Raw genomic sequence first — 17,797 nt, 5'->3', positions numbered from 1 at the left:
GTCTGTATGACAGACTCTAGGTCCATCCACTTCACTACAAGTAACTCAATTTCGTTTCTTTTTATGGCTGAGCAATATTCCATTGTATATATGTGCCACATATTCTTTATCCATTCATCTGTCTATGGACACTTAGGTTGCTTCCATGTCCTGGCTATTGTAAATAGTGCTACAGTGAACATTGTGTTACATGACTCTTTTTGAATTATGGTTTTCTCAGTGTATATGTTTGGGATTGTTGGGTTATGTAGTAGTTCTATTTTTAGTTTTCTAAGGAACCTCCATACTGTTCTTCATAGAGGCTGTGTCAATTTACATTCCCACCAACAGTGTAAGAGGGTTCCTTTTTCTCCACACCCTCTCCAGCATTTGTTTTTTGTAAACCTTGTGATAATGGCCATTCTGACCAGTGTGAGGTGATACCTCATTGTAGTTGTGATTTGCCTTTCTCTAATGATTAGTGATATTGAGCACCTTTTTTTTTTTTTTTTTTCTGTACGCGGGCCTCTCACTGCCATGGCCTCTCCTGTTGCAGAGCACAGGCTCCGGACGCGCAGGCTCAGCGGCCATGGCTCACAGGCCCAGGCGCTCCGTGGCATGTGGGATCTTCCCGGATGGGGGCATGAACCCGTGTCCCCCGCATCAGCAGGCAGACTCTCAACAACTGTGCCACCAGGGAAGCCCGAGCATCTTTTCATGTGTTTGTTGGCAATCTGTATACTTTTTTTGGAGAAATGTCTTTTTAGGTCTTCTGCCCATTTTTGAATAGGGTTTTTTGATACTAAGCTGAATGAGCTGCTTGTATATTTTGGAGATTAATCCTTTGTCAGTTGCTTCGTTTGCAAATATTTTGTCCCATTCTGAGGGTTGTCTTTTTGTCTTGTTTATGGTTTCCTTTGCTGTGCAAAACCTGTTAAGTTTCATTAGGTGCCATTTGTTTATTTTTGTTTTTATTTCCATTTCTCTAGGAGGTGGGTCAAAAAGAATCTTGCTGTGACTTATGTCATAGAGTGTTCTGCCTGTGTTTTCCTCTAAGAATTGTATAGTGTCTGGTCTTACATTTAGGTCTTTAATCCATTTTGTGTTTATTTTTGTGTATGGTGTTAGGAAGTGTTCTAGTTTCATTCTTTTACATGTAGCTGTCCAATTTGCCCAGCACCACTTATTGAAGGGACTGTCTTTTCTCCATTTTATACTCTTGCCTCCTTTATCAAAGATAAGGTGACCATATGTGCATGGGTTTATCTCTGGGCTTCCTATTCTGTTCCATTGATCTATGTTTCTGTATTTTGTGGCAGTACCATACTGTCTTGATTACTGTAGCTTTGTAGTATAGTCTGAAGTCAGGGAGCCTGATTCCTCCAGCTCTGTTATTCTTTCTCAAGATTGCTTTGGCTATTCGGGGTCTTTTGTGTTTCCATACAAATTGTGAAATTTTTTGTTCTAGTTCTGTGAAAAATGCCATTTGTAGTTTGATAGGGATTGCACTGAATCTGTAGATTGCTTTGGGTAGTCCAGTCACTTTTACAATGTTGATTCTTCCAATCCAAGAATGTGGTATATCTCTCCATTTGTTTGTATCATCTTTAATTTCTTTCATCAGCATCATAGTTTTCTGTGTACAGGTCTTTTGTCTCCTTAGGTAGGTTTATTCCTAGGTGTTTTAGTCTTTTTGTTGCAGTGGTAAATGGGAGTGTTTCCTTAATTTCTCTTTCAGATTTTTCATCATTAGTGTATAGGCATGCAAGAGATTTCTGTTCATTAATCTTGTATCCTGGTACTTTACCATATTCATTGATTAGCTCTAGTAGTTTTCTGGTAGCATCTTTAGGATTTTCTATGTATAGTATCATGTCATCTGCAAACAGTGAAAGCTTTACTTCTTTTCTCATTTGGATTCCTTTTATTTCCTTTCCTTCTCTGATTGCTATGGGTAAAACTTCCAAAATATGTTGAATAATAGTGGTGAGAGTGGGCAACTTTGTCTTGTTCCTGATCTTAGAGGAAATGGTTTCAGTTTTTCACCATTGAGAACGATGTTGGCTCTGGGTTTGTCATATATGGCCTTTATTATGTTGCGGTAAGTTCCCTCTGTGCCTACTTTCTGGAGTGTTTTTATCATAAATGGGTGTTGAATTTTGTGGAAAGCTTTTTCCGCATTTATTGAGATGATCATATGGTTTTTATTTTTCAGTTTGTTAGTATGGTGTATCACATTGTTTGATTTGCGTATATTGAAGAGTCCTTGCATTCCTGGGATAAACCCCACTTGATCATGGTGTATGATCCTTTTAATGTGTTATTGGATTCTGCTTGCTAGTATTTTGTTGAGGATTTTTGCATTTATGTTCATCAGAGATATTGGCTTGCAGTTTTCTTTTTTTGTGACATCTTTGTCTGGTTTAGGTATCAGGGTGATGGTGGCCTCATAGAATCAGTTTGGGAGTGTTCCTCCCTCTGCTATATTTTGGAAGAGTTTGAGAAGGATAGGTGTTAGCTCTTTTCTAAATGTTTGGTAGAATTCGCCTGTGAAGCCATCTGGCTCTGGGCTTTTGTTCGTTGGAAGATTTTCAGTCACAGTTTCAGTTTCAGTGCTTGTGATTCGTCTGTTTATATTTTCTGTCCCTTCTTGGTTCAATCTCAGAAGGTTGTGCTTTTCTAAGAATTTGTCCATTTCTTCCAGGTTGTCCATTTTATTGGCATATAGTTGCTTGTAGCAATCTCTCATGATCCTTTGTATTTCCGCAGTGTCAATTGTTACTTCTCATTTTTCATTTCTAATTCTGTTGATTTGAGTCTTCTCCCTTCTTTTCTTGATGAGTCTGGCTAATGGCTTATCAATTTTGTTTATCTTCTCAAAGAACCAGATTTTAGTTTTATTGATCTTTGTTATTGTTTCCTTCATTTCTTTTTCATTTATTTCTGATCTGATCTTTATGATTTCTTTCGTTCTGCTAACTTTGGGGGGGTTTTGCTTCTTTTTTCTTTAATTGCTTTAGGTGTAAGTTTAGGTTGTTAATTTGAGATTTTTTTTTTTGTTTCTTGAGGTAGGATTGTATTGCTTTTAACTTCTCTCTTAGAACTGCTTTTGCTGCATCCCATAGGTTTTGGGTCATCATTGTTTTCATTGTCATTTGTTTCTAGGTATTATTTGATTTCCTCTTTAATTTCCTCAGTGATCTCTTGGTTATTTAGTGACGTATTATTTAGACTCCATGTTTTTGTATTTTTTACAGTTGTTTTCCTGTAATTGATATCTATTCTCATAGTGTTGTGATCAGAAAAGGTACTTGATATGATTTCAGGTTTCTAAAATTTACCAAGGCTTGATTTGTGACCCAAGGTATGGTCTATCCTGGAGAATGTTCCATGCACAGTAGAGAAGAAAGTGTATTGTGTTGTTTTTGGATGGAATGTCCTACAAATATCAATTAAGCCCATCTTGTTTAATGTGTCATTTAAAGTTTTTGTTCCTTATTTATTTTCATTTTGGATGATCTGTGCATTGGTGAAAGTGGGATATTAAAGTCCCCTACTATGATTGTGTTACTATTTCCTCTTTTATGGCTGTTAGCATTTGCCTTATGTATTGAGGTTCTCCTATATTGGGTGCATAAATATTTACAATTGTTATATCTTCTTGGATTGATCCCTTGATCATTTTGTAGTGTCCTTCATTGTCTCTTTTAATAGTCTTTATTTAAAGTCTATTTTGTCTGATACAAGAATTGCTACTCCAGCTTTCTTTTTCCATTTGCATGGAATATCTTTTTCCATCCCCTCACTTTCAGTCTGTATGTGTCCCTAGGTCTGAAGTGGGTCTCTTTTAGACAGCAGATATATGGGTCTTGTTTTTGTATCTGTTCAGCCAGTATATGTGTTTTGGTTGGAGCATTTATCCATTTACATTTAATATAATCATCAATATGTATGTTCCTATTACCATTTTCTTCATTATTTTGGGTTTGTTTTTGTAGGTCTTTTCCTTCTCTTGTGTTTCCTTCCTAGAGAAGTTCCTTTAGCATTTGTTGTAAAGTTGGTTTGGTGGTGCTGAATTCTCTTAACTTTTGCTTATCTGTAAGCGTTTTAATTTCTCCATTGAATTTGAATAAGATCCTTGCTGACTAGAGTATTCTTTGTTGTAGGTTTTTCCCTTTCATCACTTTGAATATGTCCTGCCACTCCCTTCTGGCTTGCAGAGTTTCTTCTGAAAGATCATCTGTTAACCTTATGGGGATTCCCTTGTATGTTATTTGCTGCTTTTCTCTTGCTGCTTTTAATATTTTTTTTGTAGTTAATTTTTGATTGTTTGATTAATATGTGTCTCAGAGTGTCTCTCTTTGGGTTCATCCTGTATGGGACTCTCTGTGGTTCCTGCACTTGATTGACTATTTCCTTTCCCATGTTAGGGAAGTGTTCGACTATAATCTCTTCAGATATTTTCTCAGTCCCTTTCTTTTTCTCTTCTTCTTCTGGGACCCCTAAAATTGAAGGTTGGTGCGTTTAATGTTGTCCCAGACGTCTCTGAGACTGTCCTCAATTCTTTTCATTCTTTTTTCTTTATTTTGCTCCCTAGTAGTTATTTCCACCATTTTATCTTCCAGGTCAGTTATCTGTTCTTCTGCCCTGTTATTCTGCTATTGATTCCTTCTACAGTATTTTTAATTTCAGTAATTGTGTTGTTAATCACTGTTTGTTTCCTCTTTAGTTCTTCTAGAACCTTGTTAAATATTTCTTGTGTTTTCTCCATTGTGTTTCCGAGATTCTGGATCATCTTTACTATCATTACTCTGAATTCTTTTTCAGGTAGGTCACCTATTTCGTCTTCATTTATTTGGTCTTGTAGGTTTTTACCTTGCTCCTTCATCTGTAACATATATATATATTTTTTAAAAATTAAATTAAATGTATTTATTTATTTTTGGCTGTGTTGGGTCTTCGTTTCTGTGTGAGGGCTTTCTCTAGTTGTGGCGAGCAGGGGCCACTCTTCATTGCGGTGCGTGGGCCTCTCACTGTCATGGCCTCTCTTGTTGTGGAGCACAAGCTCCAGATGCTCAGGCTCAGTAGTTGTGGCTTACAGGCTTAGTTGCTTCATGGTATGTGGGATCTTCCCAGACCAGGGCTTGAACCCGTGTCCCCTGCATTGGCAGGCACATTCTCAACCACTGCACCACCAGGGAAGCCCTGTAACATATTTTTTTGTCGTTTCTTTTCTTTTTTCTTTCTTTCTTTTTTTTTTGATGGATGGATGGTGCTGTGTTCCTGTCTTACTGGTTGTTTGGCCTGAGACATCCAGCAATAGAGTTTGGAGGCAGTTGGTTAGAGCTGGGTCTTGGTGCTGAGATGAGGACCTCTGGGGGGCCTCACTCTGGTTAATATTCCCTGGGGTCTGAAGTTCTCTGTTAGTCCAGTGAGTTCGACTTGGAACTCCCACCACAGGAGCTTGGGCCCGACCTCCAACCTGGGAATTGAGATCTCGCAAGATGGTCACTGGGGGTTCCTCCCGTCCCCTTAGGTCTCTGTGGTCCCCCACCAGTGCCTGGTAGGTGCCCTAATTGTGAGGAGATGTGAATTCCACGTCCTCCTAGTACACCATCTTGACTCTGCCGTGAAAAGACATTCGATAGAGTTCATTAATACCATTTCTAACTAATATAATAATATAAATCAACTATACTTCAGTTTTTAAAATTAATTTATTTTATTTTTGACTGCATCGGGTCTTTGTTTTTCTAGTGGCCAGCGGTGGCAACTCTTCATTGTGGTACGCGGGCTTTTCATTTCAGTGGCTTCTCTTGTTGCAGAGCACAGGCTCTAGGCACGTGGGCTTCAGTAGTTGCAGCACAGGGGTTCAGTAGTTGTGGCTCTCAGGTTCTAGAGCACAGGGTCTGTAGTTGTGGCGCATGGGCTTAGTTGCTCTATGGCATGTGGGATCTTCCCGGAGCAGGGGCTTGAAGCTGTGTCCCCTGCATTGGCAAGCAGATTCTTAACCAGTGTGCCACCAAGGAAGTCCCTGTACTTCAATTTAAAAGACCATTTCTGATTTTTAAAATGTAAGTACACTAAGAATGGAAAAAAATTTTAGCAGATATCCTAAATGGCAAAACATTAATATAAGGACCCTGACATGGATGCTTACAGTCACCTTTATATTCAAGATTGCTTTTAGAGATTCTAATAAATGCATTAAAACAGGAAAATTAAATAGCTGGTAGTAATATTGGAACAGAAGAGGTAAAATTATCAGGTTGTCTAGTGTACTTAGAGAGTAGACAAGGAAATGGAAATGGAACAGGGAAGGAAGTATGTTTTTACAGTTATCAAACTATTCTGTGTAGAATATTAGTCTCTGAATTAGATTAATGTAATATGGGCATAGACAGATGAGTTTAAAAAAATAGAAAATCCAGAAATATTTTATGTGCCAATTTAATAAAGAATAAAGATAGGATTATAATTCAGTGGGAAATGTGTTGATTGTATAATAAAGGCACTGGTACAAATGTCTGCCCATCTGGAAGAAAATAAAGTTGGATTCCTGTCTTAAGATAAACTCCAGATAGATTAAAAGCCTTGTTAAAAAAAAAATTTAAGGGTATTCTACAGCTTTAGCTCTTAAAGAAGATGCTATTAAAGAATGAGATCTGTCTGATTTTATAAATGCAAACTTTTAATAATAAAGCGTACCATAAGAAAGTTAACAATAGTTTTGGCACTAAGGTAGGCATATAGACTAATGGAAAAGCATAGAGCCCAAAATAACGCACACATATAGTCATATTTTAAGAAAATATATTATCAGCTTTACTGAGGTATAATTGACAAGAATTTTTTTAGGCTTTTTTTTTTTGTGGTACGCGGGCCTCTCACTGTTGTGGCCTCTCCCGTTGCGGAGCACAGGCTCTGGGCGCACAGGCTCAGTGGCTATGGCTCACGGGCCTAGCCGCTCCGCAGCATGTGGGATCTTCCCGGACCGGGGCACGAACCCGTGTCCCCTGCATCGGCAGGCGGACTCTCAACCATGGCGCCACCAGGGAAGCCCCTGACAAAAATTTTTATATATAAGGTGTACAATGTGGCAGTTTCATATAAACATACATTGGAAAGTAATTACCACAGTCAAGCTAGTTAGCATTCATTACCTCATGTAGTTACTTTAATTTTTTTTTCTTGTCATGCCCCCACCCCTTCCCCTTTGGCAACCACCTGTTCTCTGTGTTTATGTGTTCGTTTCTGTTTTGTTTTTTAGATTCCATGTATACGTATTTGTCTTTCTTATTTTGACTTATTTCACTTAGTATAATACGCTCTAGGTCAATCCATGTAGTCACAAATGGCAAGGTTTCATTCTTTTGTATGGCTGAGTAGTATTCCATTTTGTGTATATGTGTGTGTGTGTGTGTATGTGTGTGTGTGTGTGTATGTGTGTGTGTGTGTGTGTGTGTGTGTGTGTGTGTATACACCCCACATATTTTTTATCCATTCATCTGTTGATGGATACTTAGGTTGTTTCCACATTTTGGCTGTTGTAAATAATATTGCATTAACATAGGGATGCCCATGTATGTTTTTGAATTAGTGTTTTTGTTTTCTTTGGAAAGGTATGCAGAAGTGGAATTGCTGGATCATATGATAGTTCTATTTTTAATTTTTTGAGGAACTTCCATACTGTTTCCCATATTGGCTGTACCAATTTTCAATCCCACCAACAGGGTACAAGGGTTCCCTTTTCTCCACATCCTCACCAACACTTGTTTGTTGTCCTTTTGATAATAGGCATTTTGACAGGTATGAGGTGATATCGCATTGCAGTTTTGATTTGCATTTGCCTGCTGATTAGTGATGCTGAGCATCTTTTCATGTGTCTCTTGGCTACCTGTATGTCTTTTATGGAAAATGTCTATTTAAAATGCCCATGTTTAAATTAGGTTGCTTGCATCTTTGATGTTGGGTTGTATGAGTTTTTTTATATTTTGGATATTGATCCCTTATCAAATAAGGGGCAATCGTGGGGTCTTCTGTTGTGGCAGCGCTGACTGCTGTGGGTGTGCTAGTGGCTGGGGCTGGCCCCTGGCCTGGTTGGCTGCCAGGTGCTGCCTCTTGTAGAGGTTGCCAGTCAAGAGTGGAGTTTTGTTTCCTGCAGACCGCCAGCTTTCCCATACTCAAGCCCTGCTGGGCCTTCAGAGCTAGGTATTCTGGGGGCTCATTTTCACTGTGCAGATCCCTCAGGCTGGAGAGCCCAGTGTGGGGCTCAGAACCTTCACTCCTTGTGGAGAAACTCTGTAGTAGTGATTTCTTTTTTAATATTCCTTATTTTTGGCTGTGTCTGGTCTTAGTTGTGGTACGTGGGATCTTTCATTGTGGCACGTGGACTCTTCATTGTGGCGCGTGGGCTTCTCTCTAGTTGTGGTGTGCAGGCTCTCTAGTTTAGTTGTGGCTTGTGGGCTCAGTAGTTGCGGTGCACAGGCTTAGTTGCCCTGCAGCATGTGTGGTCCTAGTTGCCCAACCAGGGATCCAACCTGCGTCCCCTGCACTGGAAGGTGGATTCTTAACCACTGGACCACCAGGGAATTCCCTACAATTGTGATTATTCTCTTGTTTGTGGGTTGCCTACCCAGGCGTGTGGGTCTTGACTATATTGCGTCTCTGCTCCTTCTATCTATTTCATGGTTCCTTCCTTATATCTTTAGTTCTGAAAAATCTTTTCTGCTAGTCTTCAGGTCATTCTCATAGATAGTTGCTCTGTAAATAGTTGTAATTTTTGTGTGTGTGCGGAAGGAGATGAGCTCGGGGTCTGCCTACTTCACCATCTTAGTAAAGTATCCCCTGGTCAAATGTTTTTTGTCAAGAGTGCCAAGACCATTCAGTGGGAGAAAAAACAGTCTTTTCAAGAAAGGGTATTGGGCAAACTGTATATCCATATGCAAAAATATGACATTGGATCCCTACCTTACACAAACATACAAAAATTGACTTTAGTGGATCAAAGGCCTAAACATAAGAACTAAAACTCTTAGAAGAAAATATGGAGGGGGGAACTGTGACATTGGATTTGGCAGCGACTTCTTGGATCTGACACTAAAAGCACAGGTCACAAAAGTAGTAAATAGATAACTTGGATTATATCAATTAGAAACTTCTGTGCATCAAAGGACACAGTCAACAGAGTGAAAAGGCCACCTATGGAATGGGCGAAAATATTTGCAAATCGTGTATCCGGTAAGGAGCTAAATATCCAGAGTACATAAAGGACTCCTACAACTGAACAACAAAAAAGCAAAAACTCGATTAAAAAAATGGCTCAAGTACTTGAATAGACTTTTCTCCAAAGAAGGTATATAAATAAATGCTTAACAAGCACATGAAAACATGCTCAACATTACTAATTGCAAAAATGCAAATCAAAACCACAGTGAGATATCACCGCAATTGAATGTTATTCAGTCTGGAAAAGGAAGGAAATTCTGGCCCAAGCTATAAAAATCAATGAACGTTGAGGACATTATGCTAAGAAAAATAAATCACAAAGAAAATACTCGATTTCACTTGCGAAGTACCCTGACTAGTCAAATTTGTAGAGACAAAAAGTGAAATGGTTGTTGCCAGTGGTTGGTGGGAGGGGGAATGGAGAGTTGCTGTGTAATGCTGTGGAGTTTCACTTTTGCAAGATGGGATGAGTTCTGGAGATTGATTGCCCAACAGTGTGAGTGTACTTAATGCTACTGAACTGTACATTTAAAAATGGTTAGGATGGGCTTCCCTGGTGGCGCAGTGGCTGAGAGTCCGCCTGCCGATGCAGGGGACACAGGTTCCTGCCCCGGTCTGGGAAGATCCCACATACCCGGAGCGGCTGGGCCCGTGAGCCATGGCCGCTGAGCCTGCGTGTCCGGAGCCTGTGCTCCGCAATGGGAAAGGCCACAACAGTGAGAGGCCTGCGTACGGGAGAAAAAAAAAATGGTTAGGATGATAAACTTATGTGTATTTCATCAAAATTAAAAACTTAATAGACAAATAGTAAGTTTGAAAAATGGTTGCAGTATAGAAGACAGGATTCCGTTTACAAGAAGAGGCTATCAACCCAATTGTAAAAAGGGCAAAGATTTAAAGAGCCATTAAATAAAATAACAAATCTAGGAGGCTATAAAATTCATGAAAAGACAGTCTCACAGGTTGTCAAGGTAATGCAAATTAAAGAGTCTCCTGCTCCCCTGACTGAGCTAGCCACGCATGTCAAGGCAATGCAAATTAAATACTTGTGAAATATAACAGCATACCCATCAAATGACAACAGTTAAAAAAAGAAAGCCAGTAATACCTTTACTAGTATAGAAAATGGTGTTGATGTGCAGAAAATGGTATTCCCTTATGAGTGGAAATATGAATTATTATATCATTTTTGGAAAGTAATATTGTAAAATCTATTTTTATAAATTGGCCCATGTAATACAAATATAAAAGCCCACCCATTATGTTTACATGGATTTTTTAGTGGCAGAATATGGAAGCAAAGTGAAAGTCTATTATTAGAAGAATTGATTGAATGCATGCATCCATGTGTGAATGCATTTCGTATATATCCATGAAAATTTTGACATAAATGGATGTCTTTTAAAATATTATTGAAAAAATAAAATATTATTGACAAAAAAGATGGCCATGAATATCTCTGTATGTGTATTTGTGTATGATTTATATGGAAAATTATTAAAGCATACCTACAAGTTTTATAGTGTAGGTATGCTGGTGATAAATTCTTTCAGCTTTATTATGTCTAATGCTGTCTTTATTTTGCCTTTGTTTTTGAAAGATATTTTCCTAGGTGTGGAGTTCTTGGTTGACAGTGTTCCTTCAGTAAACTGTAAAGATGTTGCTCCTCTGCCTTCCAGCTTATGTTGTTTCTAGTATACATTCTGGGTCTTTGGGGGCTGCTTTTAAGATGTCTGTCCTGTCACTGGTTTTAAGCAACTTGATTTTGATATGCTGTGGTTTTATTTGTTCTTATATCTTGTGTTGCTTCAATTTGTAGGTTTTTTAGTTTTCATCCTGTTCAGACTTTTCCATCTAGCTGAGTGATGCTCTTGTTTAAGTTTCTCCATCTTTGTGTTTCATAGTTTCTTTTGCTGTGTCTTCAAGTTCATTATTCTTTTGCCTTGTCTTATCTACTCTTAATCTCATCCATTGTATTTTTCACCTCAAATTTTTTTTTTTAACATCTAAATACTTGATTTGGGTCTTTCTTTTTTTTCCTATCTTTCATGTCTTTCCTTATCATTTGTATCCTTTATTCTATCATCTGTCTTATGTCTGGGTTCCTTAGTTTTTCTTCCCCACTGAGGGTCAGATTTTCCTTCATTGTATATCTTATAATTTTTTTTTTTTTTTTTGCGGTACGCGGGCCTCTCACTGCTGTGGCCTTTCCCCTTGTGGACCACAGGCTCCAGACGCGCAGGCTCAGCGGCCATGGCTGATGGGCCCAGACGCTCCGCGGCATGTGGGATCTTCCCGGACTGGGGCACGAACCCATGTCCCCTGCATCGGCAGGCGGACTCTCAACAACTGCGCCACCAGGGAAGCCCTATCTTATAATTTTTTTAAATTAATTAATTTATTTGTTTATTTTTGGCTGCATTGGGTCTTTGTTGCTGTGCGTGGGCTTTCTCTAGTTGTGGCGAGCAGGGACTACTCTTTGTTGTGGTGCGCTGGCTTCTCATTGTGGTGGCTTCTCTTGTTGTGGAGCACGGGCTCTAGGTGTGTGGGCTTCAGAAGTTGTGGCACATGGGCTCAGTAGTTGTGGCTTGCAGGCTCTAGAGCACAGGCTCAGTAGTTGTGACGCATGGTCTTAGTTGCTCCACGGTATGTGGGATCTTCCCAGACCAGGGCTTGAACCTGTGTCCTCTGCACTGGCAGGCAAATTGTTAACCACTGTGCTGCCAGGGAAGCCCCTGTATATCTTATAGTTTTTGATTGGATGCCAGACATTTGATTTTTACCTTGTCAGGTGCTGGTTGTTTTCATTCCTTTAAATGTTCATTTTTTTTCTGAGGCACAGTTAAATTCCTTGGGAACAGTTTGACCCTGTAATGCTCTCTTTTGAACTTTTTGAAGGCAGAACCAAAGTAGTCTTTCTTCTAGGGATAATTTTTTCCCAATACTAAGGTGATACCCTTCTGAGTATGCTATTTTATTTCTTCTGTATTATGAAATCTTTCAACTCTGTCTGGTGGAAACACAGACAGACCTGGGTTGGCTTTGAGAATTGTTCTACCTGCTCCTTTCCAGTAGTTCTTTCCCCTTCTTAGGGTAGTTTAATCACAGGCACACGCTCATCAGTACTGGTTGAAAACATAATGGTAGCCCTTTACGAATCTCCAGAGTTCACTTGCTCTCTATTCAGTTCTTTACTGTCTCTCACTCACCTTGGCCTCCCTGAATTTTCAACTCTGTCTCTTCAACTTAGCGAGATCACCAAAATCTGTTTGGGTTTTCTTCTACCTGTACTGTGGCCTAGAAGGAAATTCTCTCCAGGCAGTAAGTTGGGGCAGTCACCTTGTTTTTATCTTCTTATGGATCAGTGTCCTGCAGTACCTGTTATCCAGTGTCTGTGTCTGAAAACCGTTATTTTATATTTTTTGGTCTGGTTTCTTACTTATTTGAGAGGGTAAATCTGGTCCGTGTCACTCCATTATGGTTGCAAGTGGGAGTATTTGGATAAGAGGGAAAGATATCTAATTACAAAAGGAAGTGAGAGGTGGGTGGGAAACCCTCCTCCATACATAAATAAAAAATGGAAAATATTAATTATTTTAAGTTTAACTTCATGCTCTGAAAGTCAGGAGCATGGCTTATGTAATATTACGTAGTGATGTGGTATTTATAAATAATGACTTATTCAATATCAACCCCAGTGTTATTCCTGTTGTATTTTGTAGGTTGCAGTATAATATTGGACTTATCATTTGATTTGATTTGATAGAAGCTTTTTAATGTGTTTTCTAATGTGTTAATATTTCAGCACATTTATAACTGTTTATTCTTTCCTAGAAAGTTTCTTAACTTTTTCCCAAATAATTTTCTCAAACCCCAAAGATGAATGAAAGCTCATAAAATGCCCTGTTATTAAGCATGTACAATCCAGGACTTCCCCTGGTGGCGCAGTGGTTAACAATCCGCCTGCTAGTGCAGGCGACACAGGTTCGATCCCTGGTCTGGGAAGATCCCACATGCTGCAGAGCAACTAAGCCCGTGCGCCACAGCTACTGAGCTTGTGCTCTAGGGCCCACGAGCCACAACTACTGAGCCGCTGTGCTGCAACTATTGAAGCCCACGTGCCTACAGCCCATGCTCCACTATAAGAGAAGCCACTGCATTGAGAAGTTTGTGCACCGCAACGAAGAGAGCCCCCACTCTCTGCAACTAGAGAAAGCCTGTGTGCAGCAACGAAGACCCAACACAGCAATAGATAGATAGATAGATGGGTAGAATGTGCAGTCCAAAGACGACCTAGAAATCCTTACTGAGTTAGACTTGAGATGTTTACTTGGAAATCACTCGCTTAAACCATTCATAAGATAATCTGGGCATTGAATGCAGTGTATAAGTTTGCTCTACGATTCATAAGATTTAAAGTAGAGGTAGATAAAATTTAGTGACATTACAGTACATTGTGATGTCTTGGAGGAAATTAAGTTCACTGGGATTGCAGAATACTTTGCCTTCTGTTTACTTTAATGGAATTGAGGAAACTCCTGAAGAATATTAGGAAAATTATTATTGATTTGGGAAACTACCTCAGTCTTAAACTGGTTGTCTCATAGGGGAGGGAGGTCTGAGACCTTTACTGGTCATATAAAAAAACCTCAAGGGATGATGCAGAGTGCCTAATAAAGTTTTATGTGTATATGTAGTATGTGCTACACACATGACATGTACTACCTCATTTAACCCTTACCGTAGGAGTACGACATTCAGCACTTACTGGAATCTTCAGGTCTATTTGACTTTAGAGTCCTTGGCTCTTACCCATGAGATATATAGGTGGATTCAAATCCTAGTTTGAATCCTATGTTAACAATGTGAACTCAGTTAGGTTTTCTTCTCTTATTAGCCTTATATGCAGATGAAGATAATAATGGTGCCTATCTCAGTGTTGTTGGAAGGATCATAGGATAATGTGGTTCTCAACCTGGGATGACTTTGTCCCCAGAGGACATAATTTTACACTGTCTAATGACATTGGTTGTCAAAGCTCAGAGTGGTAATAGTGACGGTGTTCTGGTATCTAGTGGGTAGAAGAAGGAATGTTGCTAAATATCTTACAATGTACAGGACAACCCTCCACAAGAGAGGATTATCTGGCCTGAAGTGTCAGTGGTGCCAGGGTTGAGAATCTGATATAAATTGACTATGCTGGTTTATTGCTAGGATACCAAACTATTTCATTTATATCATCAGTGGGCTATTGCTAGTGTGAAAATGAAGGTTTCCATTTGAATTCTTTTTCTTTTCAATTCCAATTCTAGCCTAAGGGTTAATCTTTTTAAACGAAAAATAAGAAGGGATAAAAATACTTAGATTGAATAACCTGAAGTTTTTTCCCTTTTATTTACCTCTAAAAAATGAAATGGGAGAAAGGGGAAAAAGCAGCAAAAGTAATGGAGAAACAAACTTACATTGACTCATAGGTATCAATTTTAATAAAATGATTATTTATTAGTAGAGAAACTTCCAATGTTGAAATTAACTTCAATTGTGAAAGTACCCTAGATGTATTTGAAAATATACACTTTTATAGGGCAAACTTATAAACATGTATGCTTCTTGTTTTATCTTTTAATAATTTTTAATATATTAACACTTTTAAAATTGACTTTTCTGGTCAATTTTTCTGTAGGTATTACCTCATTTGGAAAGCCTTGAGAAACAGGAAAACATTTCTAACAAAATGTCAGCTTTTCGAGGTCATTGTCCGCATTTGGATTCAGTTGGTGAAATAACTAAAGAAGATTTAATACAAAAATCTCATGTAAGAAAGAGGGCTTTTTTTCTTCCTTTAAAAAATCCTTTAAAAGATCATATTCATTTTTCTCCCAGATATGTGTTTTCTGTAGATTACTACAATATTCTATGTTCATGAATCCAAATTTTTTATATATGATATTAGTGAATATATATATTTGGCTGTATTTATGTAACGGTAATATTGTCTGTGTGATTTTCCTTTCATAGGGTTCTTGTCAGGATTGTAAAGTCAGAGGACCAAACCTTTGGGCGTGCCTGGAGGTATGTGTATGTTTCTTCTCAAAAGTTTGATATAAAAATTTATATCTGAATAAGGTTAACTAGAAGATTTTTTTGACACTTAAGAGGACTTCATAAATGAACATACTTTAAGAAGATCATTATCGATTATAAAAATTAAACTTTATACTTTGGGCTTTAACTTACAGTGCTTTTTGCAGAGTTTGGTAAATCACTAAAATATTTTACCCTCACCTTTTATTAGCGGAGACATATCTTTTAGCTTATAAATCTTCCAGTTATATTCTTTTGTGCCTAGTACCTTTTGGTTAAAATAACTGACTTGGGAAGTCATTTAATCTTTCCGTTAAACCATGTGATCAGAACTTCATTGTAAATGTAATTGTAATGCTATTATTGTAAACTTACATGTTATAAAATACCTGATTTTCCTTTTTATATAATTATTTATAGAATAGATGTTCATATGTTGGCTGTGGTGAATCACAAGTAGATCATAGCACCATACATTCTCAGGTATGTATGTAGAAAAATTTCGCGCAAGACGTTTTTTAAAGAGAGCCTGAAGGAAAGGGAAAGCAAATACAACATTAAGTTGTAATTCAAAATTTTGTCCGTTTTTCTTTTTTTTTTTAATAAACGAGTTAAATCTTAACTTATAAAAAGGTGGGGAGGGGAATTGCTAAGATCAGTATTAGAAAGAGGTTGTAATTAAGAGAGTAGTGATTTAAGAAATGTACCTCCAGATGTATGGAGGTGGTAGCTGAAGATATTAGGATATGGAAGTTGAAGTCAAGAATAGAAGCCTAGGCTATGACAGGGCCTGACTGACTTCACGTCTCAACTCATATACCTTTTTCTCTACATCCTCCTTACTGGAGTCCCGTTTCTACGTCACCCTGGTTGTTTGGTGCTTGTGTGTAATTCTGGCATGCTTCTTTTACAGATTAGATAGAGCTCCCATTCTAAACTATACATTTTCTTGAGAATGAGCTGTCTTGTTCATATTTATCTCTACAGCATTAACTGTTCTCAACCAGGGTTCTTCAAGAGAATTAATTAAGGCTCTCAGGCATCATGGTACATAGTTAATTTACTTCTCTTTGGTGCATCTAGAATGGTGGTACTCTGTACCATTCTTGGGAGAATTGAGAAAATAGTTACTCAGATCATTGTCTATAGGGCATTATTCTCTTGCAGAACTCTAGTTGAGAAAGGCTGGAGTTTCGTATATCCAAGATCATATTCACTATCGCTTGAGCTGTTTTGTGCTTTGATTCATGTCATTTATATTCTTTTGCCATTCTGATCTCCTGGAACAGTTAACTGTGCTATTGTCAATTTTCTTGTATTATAATTACTTGCTAACCGCAAAGCAGAGTCTTATAATAACTCTTGTGTTTATCTTTATAATGAATAGTGGTGAAAAATGACAATAGAATAACTTTTGGAGTAGGCTTAGATATTGTTACTATTCACTATGCATTAACAATTTATCTAAAAACTGGTTTTTTGGTGCTCCAGTTTAAATTTTCTCTTTTGAGTATATTGTTATTCATCAAAGGCCAGCAGTTTATCTTCTATGATCTTTTGAAAGGTTTTCAACTATAATTTTGACTCTTCTTCCCTCTCTCCTATGAAATTATACAGGAGACAAAGCATTATTTAACTGTGAACCTTACCACTCTTCGAGTATGGTGTTATGCTTGCAGCAAAGAAGTATTTTTGGATAGAAAATTAGGAACTCAGCCTTCATTACCTCATGTAAAACCACTTCACCAAACACAAGAAAATAGTGTCCAGGTAATAATCTAAATCTGTGTAATTAAAATATCAAATATTTTCAGGTAATAATTTCAGAATTTGTCATGTAGCTGAAATCTAAAAGAGCCCTACTTCACCTGTACTTTAAAAAATTTCCATAATGTGCCTCTTTTCCTCAAATGAAACACCGAAGCTGGCCTTTGTTCTTTTATAGAGTGATGGATTAGAGTGAAATTGAAGCCCACACCTGTCTGAAGATGGAAAAGCACCTGATGTGTTTTAAAAACTTAAAAAAACAGCTGGTTTAAATAATGTTTCTTTTTCTAGCCAGTCTGATTCTAGGAGAGGTGATGGGCCTTCTTTGATAGGCCCTAATTCAGCTCTCTTTTCCTCATTTCCCTCCCTGCTTCACCCCAATGTATATTACTGTAAACATTTTACTAATTTATTGAAAACCAGATAGAATATATTAAAGCTTAACATCAGTGTTTGGTTACAAAAGATGGGTAAGCTTGCAAAGATTGGTCACTTAATATTGAGACTTTTCTAGTCATATAGAAAATAGGAAAGGGAGGGACTTCCCTGGCCCTCCAGTGGGTAAGACTCCACGCTTCCGCTGCAGGGCGCATGGGTTCGATCCCTAGTTGGGGAACTAAGATCCTGCCTGCCGCGCGGCGTGGCCAAAAAAAAAAAAAAAAAGAAAAAATAGGAAAAGGAATGAAAAAAATAAGAATAGTTGGCGTCCTATCATCATTTGGTCTGTATGGTTTAATTA

At 38.1% G+C, this 17,797-nt stretch overlaps 1 protein-coding gene across 4 annotated transcripts in view; it reads left to right on the top strand.

Moving 5' to 3' along the window:
• Window positions 1-17,797, top strand: part of USP33 (ubiquitin specific peptidase 33) — a 64,539-nt gene that overhangs the window by 12,590 nt on the left and 34,152 nt on the right. For 3 of the 4 annotated variants that reach the window (XM_065896161.1, XM_065896145.1, XM_065896153.1), the window contains exons 1-4: window positions 14,942-15,022; window positions 15,226-15,279; window positions 15,712-15,774; window positions 16,909-17,061. In XM_065896161.1, the coding sequence (XP_065752233.1) occupies window positions 14,942-15,022; window positions 15,226-15,279; window positions 15,712-15,774; window positions 16,909-17,061 (351 nt within the window). Of the gene's footprint in view, window positions 1-14,890; window positions 15,023-15,225; window positions 15,280-15,711; window positions 15,775-16,908; window positions 17,062-17,797 lie in introns of those variants that run through there. The other variant, XM_065896138.1, reaches the window with a different exon arrangement.

The sequence above is a fragment of the Phocoena phocoena genome, chromosome 1 (assembly GCF_963924675.1).
Source record: "Phocoena phocoena chromosome 1, mPhoPho1.1, whole genome shotgun sequence".
NCBI classification, from domain to species: domain Eukaryota; kingdom Metazoa; phylum Chordata; class Mammalia; order Artiodactyla; family Phocoenidae; genus Phocoena; species Phocoena phocoena.
This window is presented reverse-complemented; position numbering and strand designations above follow the sequence as displayed.